Raw genomic sequence first — 26,731 nt, forward strand, 5'->3', positions numbered from 1 at the left:
GGGATTACTCCTGGCTCTTCACTCAGGAATTACCCCTGGAGGTGCTCAGGGGACCATATGGGATGCTGGGATTAGAACCCTGGTCGGCCGCGTGCAAGGCAAATGCCCTACCCATGGTGCTATCGCTCCAGCCCCAAATTATGGAATTTTAAGAAAGAACTATGAACCATTTCCACACCTTCCAGGTTTTGGCAGTCCAAAGGAAAGACAGGAGCAACCCATCTCAGCTTTGTTTGGGCTGTTTAAATTTCCAGCTCCTTGAAAAGAGATGAGAATTGGGTAACAGCTCCATCAAATTACTTCCAGTGAAGAGATCCCATCAGTGCCCACTATGGGTCAAGTGTTAAGCGCACAGGCCGAGTTGACTAGGAGACACGTTAGGTGGTGAAAACTATAGCAGAAACCTGTGCAAAGCATTAACTCAGAAGATCAAAGGACATATACTTCTGGGACCTTAGGAAGATGGCTGGGGAAGGTTTCATCATGAGGAAACATCGGCACTCAGCCATGACTGAGCTTAGGAATTCTCCCAGGGAAATGAATTGGTGCTACCCTCAACTGTCTCCTGTTTCTCAGAGGCTCAATTCAATAAACTCTGCACAGAATAGAGACAGCAAAGAGGGCTGGGGCAGCAAGAAGTCCCTCTTTGAATCGAGGCAGTGTATAGGAGCGAAACCCTGCCCTGCAGAGCAAACAGTTGGTTTCCTTCCACAAGGGTTATTTAGCACGTACTTTTCATCTCAAATGCATACAGATATTATTTTAATAAACCTCCTTCACCTCACTCACGTAAACAGGCACACAAATTACACATGGACTGTAACGTGCAATTTTAACAACTTCATTCCTCATGAAATAGCTCGGCAAGATGGCAATAACCCTGGCTAAAATAATTAAGTAAATAAGACTACCATATTAAAATTAGCCCTCACCTATAAAAGTATCAGTTCATAAATTATAAACTCTAGCTCTCATTTATTTGTCCAAATATTAATGTTAAAGCTTTTTTTTTGTTTTAACTTAATCTCACTCTAAGAAATTTACCTGCTTTTATCTTTAAGAAATTTAATGTTCTTTAGATTTTATGACACAACTTTATGGATTTCCTTATTAGAGAAGGGAATTTAAACATCATTTTTGTTGTTGTTCTCTTTTCTTTTCTCCACACACTATGACACCCAAGCATTTGATCTGAGATGTCTGAGGATATCATGAAATTAAAATTTGCAACCAGCACAGATTAGCTTATCTACTTATTTCTAGATTAAGAACCAATGTGAAATTCTAGATAATTTTCTAAAGAGCCTCCGTCATTGGGAAAGATGAGTAAGAAGAGGCTGCTAAAATCTCAGGGCTGGGAGGAATAGAGACATTACTGGTGCCCACTCGAGTAAATCGATGAACAACGGGATGACAGTGATACAGTGATACAGTGAAGATTTTAAGAGTTACAAAAACTTTCTATTTTCCTCTTATCCTTTGTTTTATCAGCTTTAATCTAATTCATTTGGTCAGCAGAAAATCACATTCAGACTTACTACCAAAGTAACCAGGGTAATATGGATCAGTTCTTATCGTAAGTGTTGTTCTCTTTCTATAAAAGCATGTACTACCTCTGTTCTGAACCACTGTGGATACTACCAATAAATATATCTCATTTTTTTAAGCACTATTAATTCTATGCAAACAGAATGTAAGTTGCTTTCATATATTTATTCAATGTATATTTACACAGTACCATGTATCATGCAGAATGCAAAGTCCAGTCTTATCATCAAGAAAAGAAAAATTATAAGAAATTACACGTGTAAAACTTTCATAGGTAATAATTCTGCTATTAAAAAATACAGCAGAAAAAAAATGCAGCAGATTTAGTATAGAAATTCAACTTTCCTGGTAGTCAATAAAAGACCCCAAAAGAGATATATTAGAGCAGATTGGAACAGGAATGTCAGAGCAGTAAGAAAGTGTGCTCATGGGGCTGGAGTGATAGAACAGTGGGTAGGGCATTTATTTGCTTTGCACGCGGCCGACCCGGGTTCGATTCCCAGCATCCCATATGGTCCCCTGAGTACCGCCAGGAGTAATTCCTGAGTGCAGAGTCAGGAGTAACCCCTGTGCATTGCTGGGTGTGACCCAAAAAGCAAAAAAAAAAGTGTGCTCAGTAAAAATCTAAGAATGATTTTGCAAAGGGAGCGTGAGTGCAAAGGCTCTAGGCTTTACGAACCAGTAGGGTTAGTTCAAAACTTGGCAAGAGAGTCCATGTGACTGGTCCAGCGTGTGTAAAGGGGAGAGAGGCAGGAAGTAAGGGCAGATGGTGACTGGAAAACCACACAGAAAGAATTTCACATTATTTCCCTATGGGCACAATGGATAATTTTGAGAAAGGAATATGCATGGCCTGGCTAATGTGGCAGATCATTCTCTGCAAGAAATCAGACTCCCTGCGTTTTCCCCTCACTCTCTACTAGCCTTTTGAGAACTCTGAAGAAAATGCACACAGGTTTCCCTTTTCTGTACCGAGGATCCATTATTATACTTTATATTACTCCGAGAGCTTAGAAACATTAAGGCTTCAAAAATTTTAATGAACTAAAAGGTTTTAAGGTTTTTTTTTTAAATATGCAATCATGGTTGTATCACTTAGAATTTAAAAAATAGTATTGTGGTTCTCTGGAGCTTGTGTTCAGTAAGCATTAGCGTTTCCCAGAAGATTCTCTCTGAGTTTATAAATTGGTCAGATATTGGTCGCATAAAAAATTGGTCACATAAAAATGGATACAAAATGACCAGTCTAATTAAGCCAGATGATTCATGGAGACATGACATTCCAAAATATTTATGTGGTATTTTTAGGACACTTTCTTTACCCAAGTCTAGACAAGGGTAAAATGGAATCTGTTTCTTCTCTCTGCCAACACCATCAATAATTTATGTCCTAGTGATACAAACTTCCGACCACTAAAATAAACAATGGTAGGTATTAACACTGACCAAAAACAGAGAGAAACTAAGGTATGGGATGTGTGTGGGGGGTCATTCATAGCAACATGTACTCTTTTTATTTTCTGCTCTTTGGGTCACACCTGGCGATGCTCAGGGGTCACTCCTGGCTCTGCACTCAGGAATTACCACTGGCGGTGCTCAGGGAACCATATGGGATGCTGGGAATTGAACCCGGGTTGGCGGAGTGCAAGGCAAACACTCTACCCGCTGTGCTATCACTCCAGCGTTGCAACATGTACTCTTTGTGGTTGAAGTGATTAGAGTGCTTGGTAAGAAGTGGGAAAGATGAAGGAGATATTCATATTTATGAGAATAAGCTGAAAAATCAGTAGGGAATACATCTCATATGTCACCACCGCTAATGTTTTCCTTAAGTTTACAGAAACAATTCCTTTCACCTAAAAAGTTCTTTATCACTGTTTATATCACCCTATTGCATCCTACAGCAACATCTCTTGGTTGTGAGTAAATCAAACACTTTGAGGAGAGGCATTCTATACTGTTCCTTGTACCCCGAACCACATTTAGCACACAGGAAAAGTTCAGCATCTGCTGTAAAAATAAATCTGACGGAAGGAATAGCTGCTTCTGGTTCAAATAGGATATATATAGTACACTTATCTACATATATGTAAGTATATAATCTTCACAAAACTTCTATGAATTAGGAGCTATTACCTCAATGTTCAAGATGAGAAAATTAATGTCCCCTCATAGATAGTTGAGGGAAGACTTGAACCAGATTCCAAAGATAATCTTTCCACTATATGTAAATTGATGAGGAAGTAGTAGATACTGAAGACAAGCCTTGGTTTTATCAAGAGAGCTCTCTGTTTCCATGTTTTATTACTGACTACTTTCAATTTGTGCATTGTTCTTTTAGACTTTCAAATTCTTCTTTGTGGCCTTCTTTTAAAGTGATGGACATTTTCCCTTCCTCTCATTCCAGTGCTTCCACTCTCAATAGCATGTTCTCATCTCAAACTACATATTAAAATGATAATTATTACTTGATATCATATTTTTAAAAATATTTTTTGGAGGACCTCCCAAGCAGTGCTCAGCAGACTCTAATACTACAGGCAATTCTCAGGTCCTTGACCCTATGAAAGAGTCCAAAGGATCCGGTGGTGCTTGTGGGTCTGCACTGCTGGGGGTAACCAGGTACCATTGCAATACCAGGGGCTGTGGAGTCAACACCCAGTGCTGTTTGGGGGACCATGTCCTTCCAGAAAACAAGCACAGATTGGGTATTTGCCTTGCTGACCCTTAACTCTTTTTGTTTGTTTGCTTTTTTGGATGGGGTGCACACCCATCTGTGCTCAGGGCTTACTCCTGGTTCTGTGCTCAGAGAACACTCCTGGTGAGACCATATATGGTGCTGGGGATAGAACCCAATTGGCAGCATGCAAGGCATGCATCTCACCTGCTGTACTCTTTCTGGTACCATTTATTTTTTATCTACATAAGGATATTCTATACATAGATAGATAATAAATACCCTTTCACTTTATTTGATAACACTTTTTTTAGCGTCACACCCGGCGATGCTCGGGGGTCATTCCTGGCTCTGCACTCAGGAATCACCCCTGGCAGTGCTCAGGAAATCATATGGGAGACTGAGAATCGAACCCGGGTCAGCCACATGCAAGGCAAACCTCCTATCTGCTGTGCTATCACTCCAGCCCCAAGATGATACATTTTTAAAGCTTTTAAAATTTAGTTCCTTTAGCATAAAATTTAAATTTATTGCTTATATTTTCTCAGAACTTTAAATATATTATTCCACATTTTTTAACTATTGTTCATGTTAAGATGGAACAGATGTGGCCTTTTACTACAGCTAAAAGACTAAGTTTCATTCCGTTTTATAAGAACACTTTTGTCTTTAATAATTTTCATGCTTCCTTTTCGTTTTTGTTTTGTACTCTTTCTACTGCACTCACCAGCACCCAAGATACCCTAATGACTTCCTTTTGGCATCCCAAGACGTCTCCTCATTTCACAAGCTAGGCTTTGCTCTGTGAGACCAACACATCTCATCATCTCAATTGGAATCCTGGTATGTGACCTCCAAGAGTAGATCTTAAAAGGCCTTGTTGTCTTTTTGATGACCACTTCTGAGGGAAGTCTGCCACCCATGCATGAGTTATTCAGTCAATTCCATGGAGAGGCCCATGTGGTTACAGAATTAAAGGCATCCACTAAGCGTCACCACTAGGTTGTCAGTCAGAAGCTAATTATCTCATATTTGAATCACTCTGGCTCTAGTCAAGCCTTCAGGTGACTACAGGCCCAGCTCAAATCTGACTGAGACTTTGTGTGAGACCCCATGTTAGAATTACCTAACCAAAATACTCCCAAATTTCTCTGTCCCCAAAACTGTAAGATCAAAATGATTATTGTCAATAAATCAAGTAGCTTTGTACTGATTTATAGTGCAAAGATAGTAGTTATAGTAAATATAATTAGTCCCAGCTGGGATTTGTTGAGGGTGCTTTACTTGATGATTGATGCTTTTTTGGTAACTTCTGGAAAATTCTCTGTCATTATTTAAATACTGATTCCCCTCATTTTCTATATTGCTTATATCTTGGACTCTAAATATTTTAGAAATTTTTATTCTTTTTTCCAAGTTGTCTCATTCAGTTCATTGATTTTTCTCTTTATCTGTGAATCAGTTATTATAAACTTTTCTATTACACTTTTCAAATTGATGTATAATTTATAAGCAATTGAAATTCACAGATGCTTGCTATAAGACTAATTGAATTTTGAGGCAGGTTAAATGCTTATAACCAAACCAAGATATGGTTAAGTGACAGGCAATTCATTTCCTCAAATAGTCACCTCAGGCCTCTGTTCAATCATATGCACCTCCCAGAGGCAATGCCTATCCATCAATTCTAGATTTGTTTTTTAAATTTGTTTTTGCTTGGAGGGGCCACATCCGGAGGTGCTCAGGGCTTACTCCTGGCTCTGAGCTCAGGGATCAGTCCTGGCAGGATCCAGGGACCATAGGGGTGCCAGACATTGAACCCAGATTGGTCACATGCAAGGCAAGAGCCCTATCACTGTACTATGCCTCTGGCCCTAAGATTTGTTCTTTAATCTTCAGATTTTATGTCTCCTATCTGGCCTCTATTATTCTGTGTTTATTTTAAAATTCATTCATACTCTTGCCTGTGGTATTTAATGCATTCATAATGCTGAGCCGTATTCTATTAGTGAATATATTTCTGCATGCTTACATATTCAGATAAGTATTTGGGCAGTTTCTAATTTAGGAATTTAGGAATAAAGCAGTTATGACAACACTTGCCCTAGATTTTTTAAATGATTTCATTTTTTCTGTTAAATACCTGGAATCTTGTCACAGAATTGGTACATACTTGGTTCTATCAGAAACTAACAAATATTCTTTAAAGGGTTTATAATTTCCTTTCCCAAATACCAGAAATTGAGGAAATGGTTCTTTCCAGTAATCATATTTAGACATTCCAGTGACTGTGAAATGATAACTCTTTGTGATTTTAATTTTTATTTCTTTGATAACTAATAAAATGGTTAATTATTCTGTAATATTTTGTGTGAAATATTTTTCCAGATCTTTAATATTTTTAACCAAATTACTTATTTTTTAAGTTATTGAGTTCTGGGACTTTATGTATTTCTGAATATAAGTGCTAAATTCCATAAATATATATTTAAAATATTTTCTCCAAATCTATGTCGTGAGTAGTCATTTTCTTAGTAGTGTATTTTGATGGTTTGGAATTTTAAATTTTGATTAATTATGATTTTTAAATTTTGTTTTGGGGTCATACCAAGCAGTGCTCAGGGGTTACTCTTGGTTCTTCACTCAGAATCACTCGTGGCAGGCTCAAGGATGCTGGGGTTAGCTGCATGCAAGACAAGCACCTTACCTCCTGTACTATATCTCTCGAACGCCTCATTTTGATTTTGGGGCTTAGATGTTTCTGATCCCTCTTCCCTCCTAACACCACTGCCTTTTATTCACATACTAAAGCCTTAATCCCTATGTGCTATGGAGCCATAGCACAGTGGGGAGAGTGTTCACCTTGCACATGGCCAATCTGGGTTCGATTCCTCAGCCCCTCTCGGAGAGCCCGGTAAGCTACCAAAGAGTATCCCGCCCACATGGCAGAGCCTGGCAAGCTCCCCGTGGCATATCTGATATGCCAAAAACAGTAACAACAAGTCTCACATGGAAATATTACTGGTGGTGCCCGCTCGAGCAAATCGATGAGCAACAGGATGAAGTGACAGTGACAGTGATATTCTCAATGTCACAGTCTTTGGAGATGGAATCTCCGAGAAGTACTAGCTCATAAATTAGGTCCTAAGAGTGGATTTTAATGATCTTATTGGGAAGAGTTTCTTTCTCTCTCTCTCCATATGACACGGACAGAACCAAGCTTTTATACGTCAGAGGTGGGCTCTGACCAGACTCCAAGTCTGTCAAAACCTGTTAATAATGAACCTCTGAGCCTCGAGAATTGTAGAAAGGAGTCAGTGATCCAGTAGAGTGGGTAAAGCAGTTGCAGCTGACCCGTTTGATCCCCAGCACCCTAGAAGGTCCTCCGAGTCCCACCAGGTGTCATTCATGAGTGTAGAACTAGGAGTAAGCTAAGGATAGCCCAAAAGTAAATATATTTTTTTAAAGCTTACTATTGAGTGGACACAAACCATATTTTAATTATAGCAGACTGAACTAAGATAATACCAATTTTCTTTTATTTTTTCCCCCTTAAGATTACTACTACTTGTGTTCTAAGAAATCTCTGCCTACCCAGGGATTGGGAAGACATTGGTGGATATCTACTCCTGGCTACTTTACCTATCTGTAAAACTCTGTGAATTGATTTTTTTTGTAGATGAGGTGAGGCTAAAGTCAGTTTAATTTTTATTCACATAAGGATGACATGGGTAGGAATGACAGGGACAGAAAATGACCTCCTGAACATAGAAGACTTGTTCCACTAAAAAAAACTATAAAATATTAGGAATTACAAAATAAAAGAGGGAATGAAGCAATAGGAAATAGTACAAGTGGGTAGGGTACTTGCCTTGCATGCAGCTGACCCAAGTTTGATCCCCAGCATCTCATATGATGCCCTGAGCCTACCCCAGAGTGTTCCCTGAGTACAGAGCCAGGAATAAGGCCTGAGTACCACCAAGTGTGGCCAACAATAACAAAAAAATCTATTAAAAAAAAAGAATTTTGGCATAGATATGCCCCAACTCTTGTCTCCAGCAAAAAAAAAAAAAAGCCAATCTACAGAAGGATGCTAGCTAATGGTGTTAGGACCCGCTTAGCTAGAGAACTGCCATCGAAGGCTTTGTGACCTCTGAGTGACTTAGGCCTCTCCCGAGAACAAGAAAAGTGGAAAAACCAGATGGTCATCAAAGATTAGGTCTCGGGATGAGATTAGGTCTCCGCAATGTAACTGTCAGGATGTGGGCTGGATGATGTGGGCCAAAAAAATACGTATTCTATATCACTTGTATCACTTGTAGTCCCGTTGATCTTCGATTTGCTTGAGTGGGCGCCAGTAACATCTCCAATTGTCCCTGTCGAGAGCTACTGTAGCCCAATGATACCTGCTCGCTCCAGGAACAGAAAGAGCCTCAAATCGTTCACTCAGATTCTATAGGTAATAGAAAATTCACTCACGTATTCTATAGGCAATAGAAAAATTGCTGAGTAATGCCTACTGGCTCAAATGAAATTATAAGAACTTGCTGAAGCTAATGCTGGGGTCCTTGTTGACACTCGCTGTGCTGGGCAGATACTTGGACCCCAGATAGCCGGGACAATAAACCTCGTTATGTGATTTGCTTTATTGGCTCTGTTCTCTGTCCTTGAGGGGTGGTCGACTCAAGACCCTAGCAATGGGTACCAATTCCTGTCTTCTATTAAGTTTAGAATTCAAGTCTGTTATCCACATAGTATCAGTAGCCCACAATGGAAGCTCACGGCCCAGCTCTCCTTATCGTCGAGCTAGCTTCTCCCTTCTCATGTGCCATTCCTCACGATTGCTATCACAGATCTGAGTTGACCAAACACTGATACCCATCCCTTGGCCCAACAGATATTACACAGGATAAAACACTTTCCTTACATGTGGTCCACCCTGATTCAATCTCCAACACCTTATATGGCCCCACGAGCACTGCCTGAGTGCTCTCTGAGCACAGAGCCAGGGGTAAGCACTGGGTTTTGCACTGGGTATGGCCCAAAACAAAACAAAAGAATAACCAATTCCAGGGAAGAGGACTGAACTTTTCAGAATAAGAACATCTTTCATCATAATATTCTGCCCCTCTATTATAGAAGGAAATAAACTACTATATACCCATTCAAGCTTGTCTGCCCCCCCAAGCTACTTATCCCTATTCCTGGGGATCATCTATCATCTCCTTCTCCTCAGTTCCATAGATCCCCTTGGTGTTCAGAGATGACTGAAAGATCTGTAAATTCTTTTGTGTTTCACCAAAAGAAGCTTTTATTGGATAGAAACAAGCATATACGGTTGTATCAACACCACATAGTGAAAAGACAAGGCTCCTTTGCCAAAAATAAGATGACTGATTTTCTGCCCTTTGTTTTGTTAGATCAAGCAATTAGTTTATTCTTATAACAAAATGACACTGTATGGATTACAGAAGCTTTAAAACACACTTGGAGTAAGACTTTTTAATAGGTATTAGAAATTCTTGAATTTCGTCTTAAGAAAGTTATCAATGACTAATCTAAGTATGCATTTCTGAGCATCAAAATAAATAAACCAGTTAGTGGCAAACTAGAGAGATATTGACAGCAATACAATTAATAGTAGGAGATATTAGCAACCCAGTTATAACCATGGACCGAGCAACAAAACAAAGAATAACTATGAAAACAACATTCTTAAATGATGAAATATTCCAGATGGGTTTTGTTGGAATATAGCTCTAAATATGTTAGGCCTGACTTTGGTTCGTCCTTGCTCCCCTTGCCCTAGGAGCTTAGGTTTATCAGTCACACCCATCAAGGTGCTCCAAGTCACTCCCATTCCTTTGTTTATCTGTAACCATTTCTACCAGTTTATCTGCTCTTCCCTTAATCAAACTCTGTTAATTGGTAAGGTCAGAACTTCCTAGGACACTGAATATTATAGCATTGCCTTTCTCTCCTCTTTATGCCTTTTGAATAATTTACTTTAAAGCTATGTCTTTTTTGTATAGACACAAGAAGACAATATTATGTTTTTATAACTTAAGACTTAATTGGCCTCGAATATTATTCCCTTCTGGGCATCTGCTTTCTCCACTTAAGCCTCAGTTGCCCTCAGTTCCTAGCACCCCAAAGTAGGGTCCCCGACGTGGGACGGGAAGGATCCAGGGCAAGCGGTGAGTTATGTGCTACCCTGGCATTGAGATGGGCCTGGCCAAAGTGCCTAATTCTTAACTATAAGTTAAGAGCTTGATCATAGACAAATGCTGTCATGATCCAATAGTAATTATGAGACTGGGACCCTGCCAAGGATAGGAAAGACTGATCTGGCCTGAGCACTATAGTCTGAGATTGAGATGGCCCCAGGAGAGCAATTCTATAAGCTTTAATGCATTTCTTATTGTGTCCATACAAAATGATTAATATTATGAATTCTTATATGTTTGCTGGCTGAGGAGAAGAGAAACACATTCATGGGACTCTGCCCTTGGGTGGGTCCTCCTGCTGAAAGAGAGATTCTGTCCTAGTGAAGGCATTCCCCTAAGGGATAGAACTATACCCCCTATGGATTGTAACCACACCTTTGGATAAGCCCCAGGCAGCTGGGGGATGGGGAGATTTAAGGTAGCTGTATGAGGGGGCAGGGAGAGAGTTCCAGAGGAGAGTGTATAGAGGGAAGATTGGAATAAACTGCAAGTGAGACCAACCATCTTGGCTCCGTTCCTTCCTTCGCCTGCCACATCTTCGCCATCAACCTCCCCGGGGTGGGGGAAGCGGCTAGAGGCTACCGAACTCGGGTGGCAGGAGAGACAGCTGCTGCCCTAGGTCCTGGGCCTGGCTCGGTGCGGTGAGGCATCCCTTCCCTCGCCCGCGCCCTTTCTTTTTATTTTTGTGTTTTACACAGGTTTACTAGACATTTTAGAAAATTTCAACTCCACCAGCTGAACTTACATGTTTTTCAAGCCCATTCTCAAGAATAGACCATATGCTAAGATACAATTGTCAATATTTATAAAGCCTGAAATTATACTTAGCATTTTTTTCTGATCACATTCTTTAAAATTAAAAATTGACAAGCAGACAACTATAATAGCCCCATGTATGGGAATGGAAGAACTTACTCTTCAGTAACCTCTGGGCCAATGAATACATTTAAAGTATAAATTAAAAATAACTAATGAAGGGGCCGGAGAGATAGTACTGGATGCAAGGAACTTCCCTTGCATGTTTTATCCCAGCATTGCCAGGAGTGATCTCTAAACAGACAGCTGTAAGCCCTGAACAATGCTGTGAATTGCACCCCCAAAACAAACAAACAAAACCCCAGATAAAGAACAACAAAAAGCCTATTGACACTAATGACAAATAGAAATAAAGGCACAAGTTATCAGAACCTATGGTATAGATTGGTAAAAGTTGTATTAAGAGGGACTCTAATAGCAAATAGCTCTTCATGAAGAAACAAGATAAAAATTAAAAAATTTAATATCACACCAACAATAACTAGAAAAATAACAAAAAACAAAACCAAAAACTATTAGAAATCACTGTATCACTGTTTGACTGTCATCCTGTTGTTCATCGATTTGCTTGAGCAGGCATCCATCAGTAACGTCTCCCTTGTGAGACTTGTTACTGTTTTGGCATATCAAATATGCCAAGACTAGCTGGCCAGGCTCTGCCGTGTGGGCAGGATACTCTCTGTAGCTTGCCGGGCTCTCCAAGAGAGACGAAGGAATTGAACCCGGTTCGGCCTTGTGCAACTTTCCCAAAGTTTGCAACTTTCCAGTGTGGGTCTCCAACTCTGCCAACAATCCTAGGGGTACCCTGCACTACCTAAAAGGGCTGAACTTAGTGTTAAGGGAGTGAGCTACAAATATTCACCCCAGAGGGTAGCAGACACAATGTAGAAGCTCCATAAAAGCCCAACTCAAGGAAAGGGAAGGGGTGGAGTTAGGGTGGGGTGGTGATAGAGTTTTATGCATGAAACCCTGACATTAGCAATACTGTAACTCACAGGTGCCTAAAGAAAATTTTTTTTACGTTGGAGAAATGAAAGAGAATAGTGGGTACCACAGAATTATAAATAATCATGAATCTACTATGAATAACATATGCAATAAATTTGATTATCTAGAAGAAATGAGTAAAAGTTTAAACAAATGCAGCCTACCAAGACTGAAACAAAATAAAACATGGAACTTGAATAGACTAATCACAAAGCATAAAAATTCAAATAATCATCAAAAATCTCCAACCAAACAAAAGTTCAGGAGCAGATAGTTTTACTAGTGATTTTTACCAAAACTTCAGAGAACTTAATCCTATTCTCAAACTCTTACAAAAAAATTAAGAAGGAAATTGTACAAAATAAATATTATGAGATTAACATTAATTTGATTCCACAACCTGACAAGGAAATCACAAAAACTCTAGGCTACTATCTCTAAAGAACAAAAAATTGTATATTTAAAAAATTCATCAATAAATTAAAAATATAATTGAATTATACACCATCAGCAAGAGAGGTTTATATTAGTGATGCAAGTATTATTCCACATATGCAAATAAATTGTAATAAATATGTAAATAAATTCCACAAATGCACCAAATTATCAATAAAAGAACAAGATCTGAATAGAAATTTCTTCAAGGAAGATCTGAATAGAAAAAACTTCTTCAAAGAAAGAAGTCAATGAAAAAGTGCTCACCATTTGTTATTAGGACAGTAAAAATCAAAATAACAATGAGATAGCACCTTGTTCCTATGAGAATAGCTATGTGAAAATGAACATTAACAAATAGTGGTGAGAATGTGGGAAAACAAAAACCTTGGGGCTAGGGAGTGACACATAGGGTTGGGCACACACTTTGCATGCAGAAGCCCATTTGGATTACAGGAATCAACTCTGTTAACCACTGCGGCACCCTGGGCTCTGATGCAGGAATAGTCCCTGAGGACTGCCATGTGTAGCCCAAAAACTACAGAAGAAATAACAGAAAAGTTGCTTTCAGTTAGTGTTGATAGGATGTGAACAGATCCAATCTCTGTGGAACAATGTGGGAAACTTCTTGAAGCTTAGCTGTCTCATAAGCCTGTTATCTCATTTCTGTGTGTCTAGCTGAAGAGCATAAAAACACTAATTCAAAAAAGGTCCATCTACCCCCTTGTTTTTTAAAGCATTATTTACAATAGGTAGGTCCTAGATCCCAGAATTGCCAATCCATAGATGAATGGATACAAATTTGTTGTATATACACATAATTAAAAGTTTGCTACTTGGAGCAAAATGGATAGAGTTAGTAAGAATTCTGCGTCAGGCTAAAGTGGGTAAGGTATTGGCCTTACATGCTGCTGACCAGGGTTTGATTCCAACGGGCATCCCATATGTGCCCTGAGCACCATCAGGAATAATTCCTGGGTGCAGAGCTAGGAGTAACCTCTGGGCATCATTGGTATGGTCCACTAAAAATTAAAAGAATAATTTCTTTTTAATTGAAATGTCAAAAATTAAATCATGCTCTTCACTCTAGACTGGAAGGAAATTAGAGAAGTTAGAGAAGCCGAAAGAAGTTAGAAGGAGAAAGACAAATACTGATGATCTCACTCAGAGAACCAGTATTAGACGATTTCACTTATGTGTCCAAGACAGGCAGATAAATTTGATGAATGGATAAATCAAAATAGAAATAAACTAGTGGGTAATAAAAAACAGAACTGATATTACCTGAGAGCAAGTGGGTGGGCAGTGAGAGAGAGGATGGGGAGAATTTAGGAAGAGTGATGAGTGCTCAGTATGTTCAATAAAGAAAGCAAAAACTGCATTTCTGTAAAAATTTTAAAAGAACTTCCCAGTTTTAGAAAAGTGATTGCTCCAATTTTTATTGCACTGAACTTGAATTTATAGATCAATTCAGGGGAGACTGGAAATCTTATAAAATATTTAGTAATCCAATATAAACATATCCAATCTCAATACAGTGATATTGGGTGGTTCTCAATGTAGATGGTACTGTCGCACTGTTGTCCCCTTGTTCATCGATTTGCTTGAGCAGACACCAGCAACGTCTCCATTGTGAGACTTGTTACTATTTTTGGCATGTTGAATGCGCCACGGGTAGCTTGCCAGGCTCTGCCATGTAGGTGGGATACTCTCGGTAGCTTGCCGGACTCTCTGAGAGAGATGGAGGAATTGAACCCAGGTCGGCTGCGTGCAAGGTAAATGCCCTACCCGCCGTGCTATCAGATATTTAACATATTTTTATACCTGAATATAAAGTCATTGAAAGTATTTAATAATTTTGGATTACCATAAATATTTTGCTTCATTTATAAATACTGCTATCATATAAAGAGAATATGATTTAGATATTGATATTTTATCATGCTTTATTATTCTTTTTAGTAATTCATTGACAGATTCTTTAGATTTTTTGAGAAAAATTATGTCTGCAAATAACAGCAGGCAACTTCTCAATTTGGAGTATTTTTGGAGGGGGAAATTTGGGCCACAACTGGCAATGGTCAGTACTCTCTGGCTCTGTGCTCAGGAATTACTCCTGGCTCTGCTACAGGGACCATATACAGTGCTCATATACAGTGATTGAACTGAGTCAACTTCATGTAAGGCAAGCACCTTAACCCCTGTACCATCTTTCAGCCCCAAGTAATATTTTTTTTTTTTGCTTTTTGGGTCACACCTGGCAATGCTCAGGGGTTACTCTTGACTCTGCACTCAGGAATTACTCCTGGCGGTACTAAGGGGACCATATGGGATGCTGGCAATCGAACCAGGGTCGGCTGCATGCCTGCTGTGCTATTGCTCGAGCCCCCTAAGTAATAATTTTTATCTTGGTTGATTACATTTGGTAAGACCTCTATAAAAAATGCTGGAGGTGGTGGTGGGATGAAAGTAGCAAGAGCAAATATTCTTGTCTTGTAGTAAGAACAAATATTTTTGTCTTGTTAAAAAAGAATTCCAATAGCCTGAAGGCAGTCCCATGTTTAGATGTATATCCAAAGAACACAAAACACTAATTCCAGCCATACATGAACATCTATGTGCATTGCAGCAGCATTTACAGTCATCAAATCAGGAAACAACCCTTGAGCTCACCAGAAGATGAGGGACATATGCAAGTGAAATACTACTCAGCTCTAAGAAAAAAAACAAATAAATCATGCCCTTCACAACAGCGTAGATGGAAATGGAGTTAGAGAAGCTGAGAGAAGTTAGAAAGACAAAGACAAATACTGATGATCTCACTCACTGGCGTAATACAACAAAACAAAGCAAGGGAACAGGTTCCCATGAAAACGAACACATTTTGACCACAGAACTGGGGTCGCCAAAGAGGGTGGGGTAAGCGGAAAGGGTCCCAGGGACTGCATAGAAAGGATATTGGATAAATGATAAAGATAAAGGACTTTCTGGGGTGCATGGTTTGGCAACACTGTACCCTGAAAACATAAATATCTTAACTTCTGAAAATCAATGCCACTTTAATAAAAATTTTTTAAACAAGATCAAGTGCAGAGTTATATAATAGTTGTAGCAATTCACCCTGTGTGGTTCCTTTCATCAAAATCTGAATGTCTGCTTTTAGTTGCTCTCAAGTGTCTGCACACATCTTATACATACATTATCCTTCGTCTGGAAAGAGGATTAATCTCATGCAAACTTCTCCACTAGCAATGGAAACACCCACTGGATATCAGTGAATTTCAATGTCTGTGTTCTTAATTTCATAATAGACATTTTATTTAAAACCAGAAAGTTTGGTGTTTCCAAAACCTGCTAGATCATTTCTGAATGCTTCTATAACTTACTTCATAATTCTAACCTTTATTTTTAAAAAGCATAAAATGGATTTATTGTACATTTCTCTTATTAACCTAATGATTGAAACATCTGTGTGCCTAGTTATCAGTTCTTTCTATTTCTGGCAACTGGCTTTTATACTACGCTTTCTTCTATAGTCCTAAATGTTTTTAATTTTTTAGTATGAGTTTCTGTTCCTTAGAGCTTTACCACCTGCAGTTCTCTGTGTTCTGAGTTAAGAGTACCTTTTGGAAGAAAGTGTTTTACTTTGCTTCCTGAAAACATGGGCATACTAGCAACAAGGATACAGTTTCATTTTAGTTTTTGCTTGAGTGTTTTTCACCTTGAAGATTGGGCAACCGACCTCCATAAAGACAATCCAGTAGCAAAGGATTCTTCTAAGAGACTATTTTTGTTCCTCTACCAAGAGCCCGATAATGAGAAAGGCACATTTTTCTTGCAAATATTCTGTCTTATTTATACACAGGAATTGTGTGTGTTTGTTTTTTTTTCCCATTTTCTATTTCCCTCGGAGTGAAATCTCTCTGATTCTTGGGACCGTGTAAGTTTCTCTGAGTCAAGGTTCCGCCCTGCCCTGTGGCAAAATCTGACTTCCTGCTCCTACAGGACGCAGCAGCTAAAGTCAAGGGCCCCTGCGATTGCTGCGGGTGAAAACAGCTGCTTCCATGTTTCAGGCCCTCCATCAACTGCCCAAACTCGGGCTTCTGGCTCTGGAGAATGAATCCCCAGTGCTATCTTAACAATTCAACCACGCTGTTTGTGTTTCATCAGCATTTTTAGACACTTTGACATGAGACTATTTCAGGATCGAGTTCGATATGTCACTCAAAGTGGAAGTATTTGTTTTGTAATCTCTAAAGGCTTTGGTTATTATTCATTTACCTAGTTGGTAAGTTAGTTCTACGTGTTACAATGACTAAAACATGGGGAATTTATGACCTCTTTGCAGAGCCTGGCAAGCTACCCGTGGTGTACTCGATATGCCAAAAACAGTAACAACGACGGTGACGGTCCTCATTCCCCTGATCCTGAAAGAGCCTCTAATACACCGTGGGGCTACACCAGCACTCGACAAGGATGAACAGAGACATTACTGGCTCCCACTCAAAAAAACCAGTGAACAACGGGATGACAGTGAGAGTGACAGTGACATGTCTATAAATGATAATGGTATTATGTGATCTTTTCAGAAAAGTTATGAAAAAGGAGGATTAAATCCATCAAATAACCTGTATCCCTTATGATGGTTTAATTCTAGAATATTACCAAGGTTTGACTATTGAACTCTAAGAAGGAAAAGAATTGTGAACAAGAGGAGTGACTAAGGCTTTTGTTAGTAACACACCAGCTCTCATGGTTGCTTTTTGTGGGTCAAAGAAAAGTTGAATAGATCAAAACATTTCTTGGAAGGCAGACCATTTTAATATAAAGGGGGAAAAATCCCTTTCATTTCATTTCTTTACTCCAGAGCAAAATTTTTTAGTAATTACATACTGGCACTATCACTGTCATCCTGTTGCTCATCGATTTGCTTGAGCGGGCACCAGTAACATCTCCATTGTGAGACTTGTTGTTACTATTTTTGGCATATCGAATACGCCACGAGTAGCTTGCCAGGCTCTGCCATTTGGGCAAGATACTCTCGGTAGTTTGTCGGCCTCTCCAAGAGGGGTGGAGGAATTGAACCCGGGTCGGCCTCGTGCAAGGCAAATGCCCTACTGCTGTGCTATTGCTCCAGCCCAATACATTAAATTCCTACAGCTGTGTTAAATACTTTGACATGTGAATGATAGAACATTTTCATTGATTATTAATCAATTACAAAACATTTAACATAGTAACCATTCATTAAATGGTAGCTAACTGTTTTTCTATATTAAAATTCTGATATAAAACATGTTTAGTATCATTCCAGAAGTTGAAGTTAGAGATGATTTAATGTCCTTGTGGTACGGACACAACAGACTCAAGAAAAATTGATCTGTTTTCCCATCCTTTTGGGGCTCCCTCTGGAGAATCAGGGAGGCTTGGTCTCCCCCTAATCATGATTGACAGCTCTGTACAGCTTCTCAGTGAGAGCAATTTAGACCGCCTGGTAGCATAATAATCCTTGAGGTAAACATACAAGGGGATTCAGGTTAGATTTTAGAAGATGGATAACAGGGTAATTTCTGTCCTCAGTTTTATCATTTTCAATCCTTGTTGCACTTTTTTTTTTTTTGCCTTTTTTGGGTCACACCCAGTGATACTCAGGGGTTACTCCTGGCTCTGAACTCAGGAATTACTCCTGGCGGTGCTTGGGGGACCAAATGGGATGCCAGGGATGGAACCCGGGTCAGCAACGTTCAAGGCAAACGCCCTACCTGCTGTGCTATCGCTCGGGCCCCAATCCTTGTTGCACTTTAAAACCACATAGTAAGACTTAAAAAAACGATCACCGTTCATCTGTTCATCTTAAATCCATATCTAGATAGTAATTATCTTGCAGAAGGATCCAGACTATCTTCTCTGCTTACTTCTTAAAACCTGTCATCTTATGTAGCAAAAATCAGCTAAAACCAGTGTAAATTATTTTTAAAAAATTCACTAATACAATATGATTTTAAAAGCATCCTATTATGGAATGATTCCTTCACAGGAGTTGCAATGGTTGAAATATTAAATGTCTGGGCTAAAAATAATGTGCTGCTAACACTGCCCCGGGTGCGAGGTGTGCCCCTTTCAAAGGCCATGTCCCCCAAAGTGAAAATAATTGGTGCACTAAAATTACATTTGCAGGTCTAAAGCAACTCTGTATCTGGAAATATCTTGTATCATCCCATAAATTAGAAAACGTGTCTTACCAATTTTAGGTAACCATCAGAATCGAGAATTAAGTTTTCTGGTTTCAGGTCTCTGTAGATAATACCGAGTCGGTGCAGGTAATCAAATGCCTCAGTCACACAAGCCACACAGAACTTCGAGGTAGATTCATCAAAGCTGCCCCTGCAATGACACAAGCTCCCTCTTAATAGTCCATACATGCATCTTGGTTGTGTTGACTGTTGTCCTGAGCGTACTGGGTGGTGCTGGGCTTAGCCTGGAAGCACTCCTGGAAGTGCTCTGAGGCTGGGAATAAAAGCAGGGTCAGCGACTAAAAAGCAAGTGCCTTAATTTCTGTACTATCGCTCTTGCCACTTCTAAAACACTTAATAGTGACAATGGTTACAAATGCTGACCATAAAGAAATTCTGGGCATACTAGAGAGAAATAAGAACTGCTTCAAATTAAATTTTCTTAAATTTTAAATTTTAATAAATTTTAATAAAAAACTAAATTGTAATAAAAATTCAAATCTTTACATCCAGACCACTGATTCTGATATTCATATATGTATACAAAACTGAAAGATAAAAAAATGAGTTTTAGGGGCTGGAGCGATAGCACAGCCCGTAGGGTGTTTGCCTTGCATGCGGCCGACCCAGGTTCGATTCCCAGCATCCCATATCGTCCCCTGAGCACCACCAGGGGTAATTCCTGAGTGCAGAGCCAGGATAACCCCTGTACATCGCCAGATGTGACCCAAAAAAGCAAAAAAAAAAAAAGGAGTTTTAAAGAGACTCTGGAGAAATGGAGAAATGCAACTAATTGATGGCTTGACTTTAAAAAAAAAAGCTCAATTACTTTCATTTTCTGTTTATATATAACTTGTACCATAACTTGTACCAATAACCTATAGTAAATGGGTCAGAACTCTTCCCTCTGTGGCACACCCTGATAATGTACTTGCCCACTCGGCGTTATGAGTAGACTGTCATACTGAATTATTCAAATGTGGTCATGATTTAAGGATATAAGGAGAGGGTGTGGCTTTGGACTAAGTGACTTGCTTTAACTCTTCTACTGAATATTTAGCAAGTGGGTTATCTGTCCTGAGCTTTAGATCCCTAGCTGTGAAATGGGTTTAACCAGTCTTTAAACAGGCTGCTATAAGGATCAAGCAGAGTGCCTACTACATAGAAACAACTCCTTTTTCTAAATAAACTTAAATTTTCGAAATAAATTTGCTTCCTGAAGGAAAGGTAGAAGATACAAATATTTCTTCAGGTATCATGTAGGTCGTTTCATTTATTCAGCTGCTTCTTTTTGATTTTCAATTCAGATGCTTAAATGCCTCTTACTATGAGCTGCAACAATTATGAATTGTTATTCATTATGAATAATGAATGCACATCAGATTTTCCTGTGAGGCGTTTAAAAAATAATTTACTAGACCCCCATCTCAACAGTGCTGAATCACAATTCCTGGCATCAGAGTCCGGAATTTTTACTTTGAAAAAAAAAAATGCTACTGTCACTGCAATGTGTAGACATGGTTGAGTGACACTGGCCAGCTAATACTGTTTATAAGTTTGTCCTGGCGCTAACTGCCATTATCTGGTGCACACCTAGCTTCTTGTTTCCTCTCCTCTTGCCTTATTGTTACAGAAAAAATTCTATTCATTATTCACAAGGATACAAATCCAATTCCAATGTTATGGCTCTATCTTTCATCAGTTTCCCTTCCTCTCTGTCTTTCCAATTCAGAAACGGAATGATCTGGGTCTATATCTACACTAACCATGTCACAGAGAATTCACATCCCCTTCTAAACCTGGAATTCTTTTATCCCTAAAATGGGAACCAACATTTTACAGAGTGTAATGATAAGTTTAACCAAGAAATTACCATTGATTTCTTTATTTCACCCTATAATATTTTTTAAGAATCACTTTTTTTTGCTTTTTGGGTCACACCCAGCGATGCACAGGGGTTACTCCTGGCTCTGTACTCAGGAATTACCCCTGGCCGTGCTCAGGGGACCATATGGGATGCTGGGATTTAAACCCGGGTCGGCCGCGTGCAAGGCAAACGCCCTACCCGCTGTGCTATCGCTCCAGCCCAGCCCCTAAGAATCACTTTCTAACAACTTCCTTCATGGCTCTTTAGCTGATCATGAATTCGGCATTCTTTAGGTCACTGGAAGCAGACTGAAGTCTTTGTTAGAATTTTTTTTATTACCTGTCCCTTAGTATACTCCATAGCTCTCCACCTAAACAGGCCTCCAGAAGCATGTACACATACTTATTGTCCTTGAAAGTACGATATAGTCTGTGAAGATAAAAGCACAGCTATTATTAGAAATTCACTTTTAAAACCTCTTTAGAGTTGTGTAAGAGAATCATCAATACCACTTTCAATGATGGTTCTTATCTCCTTCCAAACACACTACACTGGGCTTCCTGTTGAATCCTCGTTCATCTTTTTCCTTTCTTTTTGCTTTTGCTTGTGTTGACTCCTTTATTTAGACAATCCTCCCTCTAACCCCAGAATGAACTTCTTAGCGCCAGTTTTCACTATAAAAGTGTTATCCATTTTAAAAGGCTAAACTCAGAAGCCACCTTCTTGATAAAGCAACTCTTTATTCCTCCTCAAATATATCCTCTCCTTCCTTCAAAAACTCATGAGACCTGGTGCATTGATTTCCACTACAGGCTGCCTTGCATCCCAGTTACTCATGTTCACTTCTTATGGCTTCCAGATAACTCATCTGTGTTGGTTTCCCCAGACAATAGACCCTGAAATAGAAACTGTAAGCAGAAATGTTTACTGGAATGACACCTTGAGAGGGAGAAAGCTAATCTGGAAAGAAGGAAAGCTGAGCTATAATCTAGCTTTGATGGAAGAATCAGCTTCAGGACCCCTGCTGCCCCATCAACGGATGCAAGATAGCCCCGGAGCAAAGAGAAACTGCCTATGAGTAATGGCCAGAGAGGGACTGAGCTGGACAGAGTGTACAGATCGCAGCACCTGTGGAAGCTGGGAGAGAACTGTGTCAATCTTGATGTGGGACTCAGAGCACCATATTCCAACAATAGGCTAAAGAAACTTTTGGGCTTATAAAAATCAAGACACTCCCTTTTTTCTCCCTGGCCACATGCCCAAGAGCAGCAGTAACAATCTAGTTAAGCGGTTCAGTGGAGGCTGGGAAGCAAGCAGCCTGCAGTAGGGAGCATCTACCATACATCCTGAATCAGCTAGCTGACCACACTTATGTCCTGGATCATCATAATAGGGCAATAAAGAGCTAAGTCATTTATATATGATTATTTCTTGACTGGATATTATTGATATTGATTACTTATACTCATCCAATATATATATTCACATATATATAGAAATATTTACCAGTGCATACAAAATGTACACATACATGTGATATAAATATAAACATATAAAATGAATATATAAAAAACAATTAAAAAATCATGATCTATTAATATTTGTTGATATATACATATCTCTTGGAGAGCCTGGCAAGGTACTGACAGTATCCTGCCTGCACAGCAGAGCTTGGCAAGCTACCCGTGGTCTATTCGATATGCCAAAAGCAGTAACAATAGGTCTCATTCCCCTGACCCTGAAAGAGCCTCCAATTGTTGAGAAAGACGAATAAGGAGAGGCTGCTAATATCTTAGGGCTGAGTGTAATAGAGACGTTACTGGTGCCCGCTTGAGTAAATCAACGAACAACGGGATGACAGTGATACAGTGATACAGTGATTTATATTTGCTAATAAGAGTTACTGGAACATGTTAATTTCTCAATAAATGCTGTCATTAGTATTTATTTATCCAGATTATTATTTCCCTGGACTGGAGCGATAGCACAGTGAGTAAGGTGTTTGCCTTGCACGCAGCAGACTCGGGTTCAATCCCTCTGTTCCTCTCGGAGAGCTCAGCAAGCTACCAAGAGTATCCAGCCCACACAGCAGAGCCTAGCAAGATATCCATGGCATATTCGATATGCCAAAAACAGTAACAAGTCTCACAATGGAAACATTACTAGTGCCCACTTGAGCAAATTGATGAACAAAGAACGACAGTGCTGCAGTGCTATTATTTCCCTACTATGTGTCAAGCACTTTACACAGAAGAAATGAGTAAATGCTAAATGAGCAAAATGCCCCCACACTATCAGTCCCTTAGTGAACTCTAAGGGAACACACGCTGGGGCTGGAGAGAGCGTCCAGCAGGTCAAGCACCTGCCTGCCACTCTGGGGTTCCCTCCCTGCACACCAGATGGTGCCTGAGCCCTGCCAGGAGGGATCCCAGGCACCGCTGGAGGTGGCCCACAAGCAAAACGGGAAATAGGAATGCATCCTGAGAGCATCACTAGTATAAAGATAATTGGGTGCCTTTCCATTACTAACCTTGTTACCTTCAGACTCCCTGCAGGTGGGGTGTTGGTAGACCCACGCTGCAGTGCTCTGTGGACCATACATTGTCAGGGACTGAACACATACATTGTCAGGGCCTCAGAGGCTGTTAAAATCTCAGGGCTGGGATGAAAGGAGACTGATGCCCGCTCGAGCAAATTGATGAACGAGATGAGAGCGATACAGTGATACAGCACAAAAAGATGCTCGGAGCCCAGTGAGCTGACTCTCTGGCCTCCAGACTTAATTTTTCTAATCTTGAAAAAAAGTCTAATGGGACTAGGAATATGGATGGGCAATAAGAGTCACCTCAAGTATTTGAATTTTTAAAGTATATATTCATCATCAGGATACTTTAACATCATCCATAAATGATGATTTATGGATGAAGTTCTATCTGCTGGGGCATTAAAACATAAGTGGAAAAAATTATATGGCTTATAACACTAGCCCATGACTTCCCAGGTAAATCCAGTGTCTAGAAAGAAATAGTTTTCTACTAAACTTTTGTGACAGCTACAGATAAAACAGTGACTATTGGAAGATGGTCTTCTGGCATCTAACAACTTCTACTACCACCATCTATTATCCTTTGACAACATGCATGTGTCCAAATGACATTTCTTCCAGAAATAATACAATAACAATAGCAAGCCCCCACGGGGTTTCAAATACATTCTTGTTTCCCAAATTCTGAATCTGGTCTGTGTTAGATGACCTATTCAAGCTATCTCACTGTAGTTACACACACACACACACACACACACACACACACACACACACAGAGCTTTCCGAGGTTTACTTTAAAACAAAATAATCTGGATTTTTGACCCAAAACTTCAAAGTTTTTCCTCTTCTGTATCGTTGCTCTGATGTGGATGTGGAATTCAGAGGCCAGCCTCCTCTTCCTCTCTGATCTCCTGAGTGGAAACACCCACAAGAAAACTCTAAACTCCTGTGCCCTGGGAGTCAGCTGCTCACTTACTTCACGATAAAGGGAGAACACAGCTCTTCCAGGATCCTCTTTTCCGAGTAGACGTGCTCCTGCTGTTTAGTGTCAACAATGTGCTTCTTCCTTATGCATTTCATAGCGAAAGCAACATTCTCATTTTTCACTTTGACCTATGTAAAAGAACGAACCCTCCGAATTAGTTTACAAAAAGATTTGCAAAAGTCATACAAAATATGCTAACTAGTGAGAGTAAATATTACAGAAGTAGCATGGAAGCTTTAATCCACTAGTTCCTTTGAGAACTAAGTTTCATTCAGATACACACTTCCCTTTCATTGCAATTTCAAAAATAGTTTCCATAACTGGGGCAAAGCCACAAAGTTTTTGCATTAGAAACAAGAAAAAAAAATCATCTCTGGTAAGATGATTGACTATTTCGAAATCTATTCCATTTTGAGTGTGTGACATAAAAAGCTCTGACCCAGATTACCAAAAGTTCCTTTTTCTAAATTACTTATTCCTTTGATAAAGGAAAACATACTCAAGCAGAATCTATTATCTACATTATCCAATATGCAGCCACAAGTTCTATGAGGTCATCTAATTTTATTGTTTGTTTTGTTTGGGGGCCCACACTTGTCTGTGCTCAGGGCTTACTCCTGGCTCTGTGCTCAGGGCTCACTCCTGGCAGTGCTCAGGGGACCATATGTAGTGCCGAGGAAAGAGACCTTGGTCAGCTGTTGCAAGGCAAGTGCCTTATCTGTTCTCTTATCTGTCCTGTGTGGCTTTCTCATTTTTAAATAACTAAATTAAAAAGATTCAGTTTATACTCATCAAACTGTTCTAGTTTGGTGTACTAGGAACAGTTCAAAAGCTCACCAGCTGTAGGTAGCTAACAGCTTCCATACGGGGCAGTGGAAATGATGAATACTTTTTAGGGTACAGACATTTTTTTGAGACTACTGCCTTAGATAGATAAACAGAATTTTCCCTTAAGAGGAAAGAAAGTCTTTTCAGTATTTATCTAGATAAGCTTAAACTTCCATGATCAGACTATATCTGATGCACAGTAGAACTATACAGAAACCACTGTTTCCCATATTTCACACAGGTTTGTCATTGGTTTGGTCCATGACTGTTTAATCAACGGTGGGATTACGGTTTCAATTACTGTTAGCTAATACAGAAAAAAAAGAGATACTAGCATTGTTCATTCCAATATCTGACAAGTTCTTTGGTGAAAAATACCATGATAGATGGAAACTGTCCCTATTTATGTAAGTGACATAAGAAACATTAGAGATATCCTTTCCCCTTTTAAAAGATCACTCCTCCCTCTCTTCCACTGGAGATGAAATACTGTGTGTGAAGACACACATCTTGTTTCAGATTAAAGAAAGGTATTAATGTTCAAGGGCTGGAGTGATAGCCCAGCGGGTAGGGCACTTGCCCTGCACACCGCCGACCCAGGTTTGATTCCTCCATCCCTCTCAGAGAGCCCGGCAAGCTACTGAGAGTATCTTGCCTGCACGGCAGAGCCTGGCAAGCTACCTGTGGTGTATTTGACATGCCAAAAACAATAACAAGTCCAACAATGGAGATGTTACTGGTGCCTGCTCAAACAAATCGATGAGCAATGGGTTGACAGTGATAGAGTGATTAATGTTCAAAAAATCTTCTAAAATCAGACTGTGATGGCTGGCTTTAGTCTAGCACCTGATAAAGGTGCTAGACTAAAAATAAAATTCTTTAAAAAACTTTCGGGAAAAAATACAAAGATAAGCCCATGACTGCCATGGTTTCAGAGCCATCTGTACCCAGATTTCCGTTCTACAGCGTCACATTTAGAATACTTAATGTGAGTACCAATCAACACTACAGAAGGCAGTTTTTCAAATAACTTCTTGTGCTCATCTTTTCTTTCAACTAGAAATTTCTGAACAACCCTCAAATAGAACAATTAAAGCCAAATACACACAAGGGAATGGATTATTTAAAACATGTTCAGTCTAAGTTATTAATAGAATTCATCTCTACAGAACACCTACAGGACACAATCTTGTTGTTTGTTTTTGTGTTGGGGCCACACCCAGCCATGCTCAGGGGTTATTCCTGGCTCTACACTCAGGAATTGCTCTTGAAGGTTCTTGGAGGACCATATGGGATGCAGGGGATAAAACCCAGGTAGAAACCCCCATGCAAAGCAAACACCCTACCTGCTGTTCTATCTCTCCAGCCCCTAATTTTCTTTAGTATATAGTCTATCATGAATCTGTGTGTATCTAAACTTTACTATTAGAAAATACACTGTTTATCTTTTAGAGTTTTTTTTAAATGCTTACTCGGTATATTCTCTAATTTTGCCACTAAGGAAAAAAAAAATCTGTCAGTGAACATGGATGTCAGAGGCATGGAATAACAACTACAGCTTTACGACTTATCATCAGAAGCTT

At 39.5% G+C, this 26,731-nt stretch overlaps 1 protein-coding gene across 2 annotated transcripts in view; it reads right to left on the minus strand.

Annotated features, from left to right (window-relative positions):
• Window positions 1-26,731, minus strand: part of PRKG2 (protein kinase cGMP-dependent 2) — a 111,532-nt gene that overhangs the window by 18,977 nt on the left and 65,824 nt on the right. For both annotated transcript variants that reach the window (XM_055138987.1, XM_055138988.1), the window contains 3 exons: window positions 24,312-24,448; window positions 21,130-21,219; window positions 18,933-19,074 (listed from right to left, as the gene is read on the minus strand). In XM_055138987.1, coding sequence (XP_054994962.1) covers window positions 18,933-19,074; window positions 21,130-21,219; window positions 24,312-24,448 — 369 coding nt within the window. The remainder of the gene's footprint in view (window positions 1-18,932; window positions 19,075-21,129; window positions 21,220-24,311; window positions 24,449-26,731) is intronic.

Source organism: Sorex araneus, chromosome 5, assembly GCF_027595985.1.
Source record: "Sorex araneus isolate mSorAra2 chromosome 5, mSorAra2.pri, whole genome shotgun sequence".
NCBI lineage: Eukaryota > Metazoa > Chordata > Mammalia > Eulipotyphla > Soricidae > Sorex > Sorex araneus.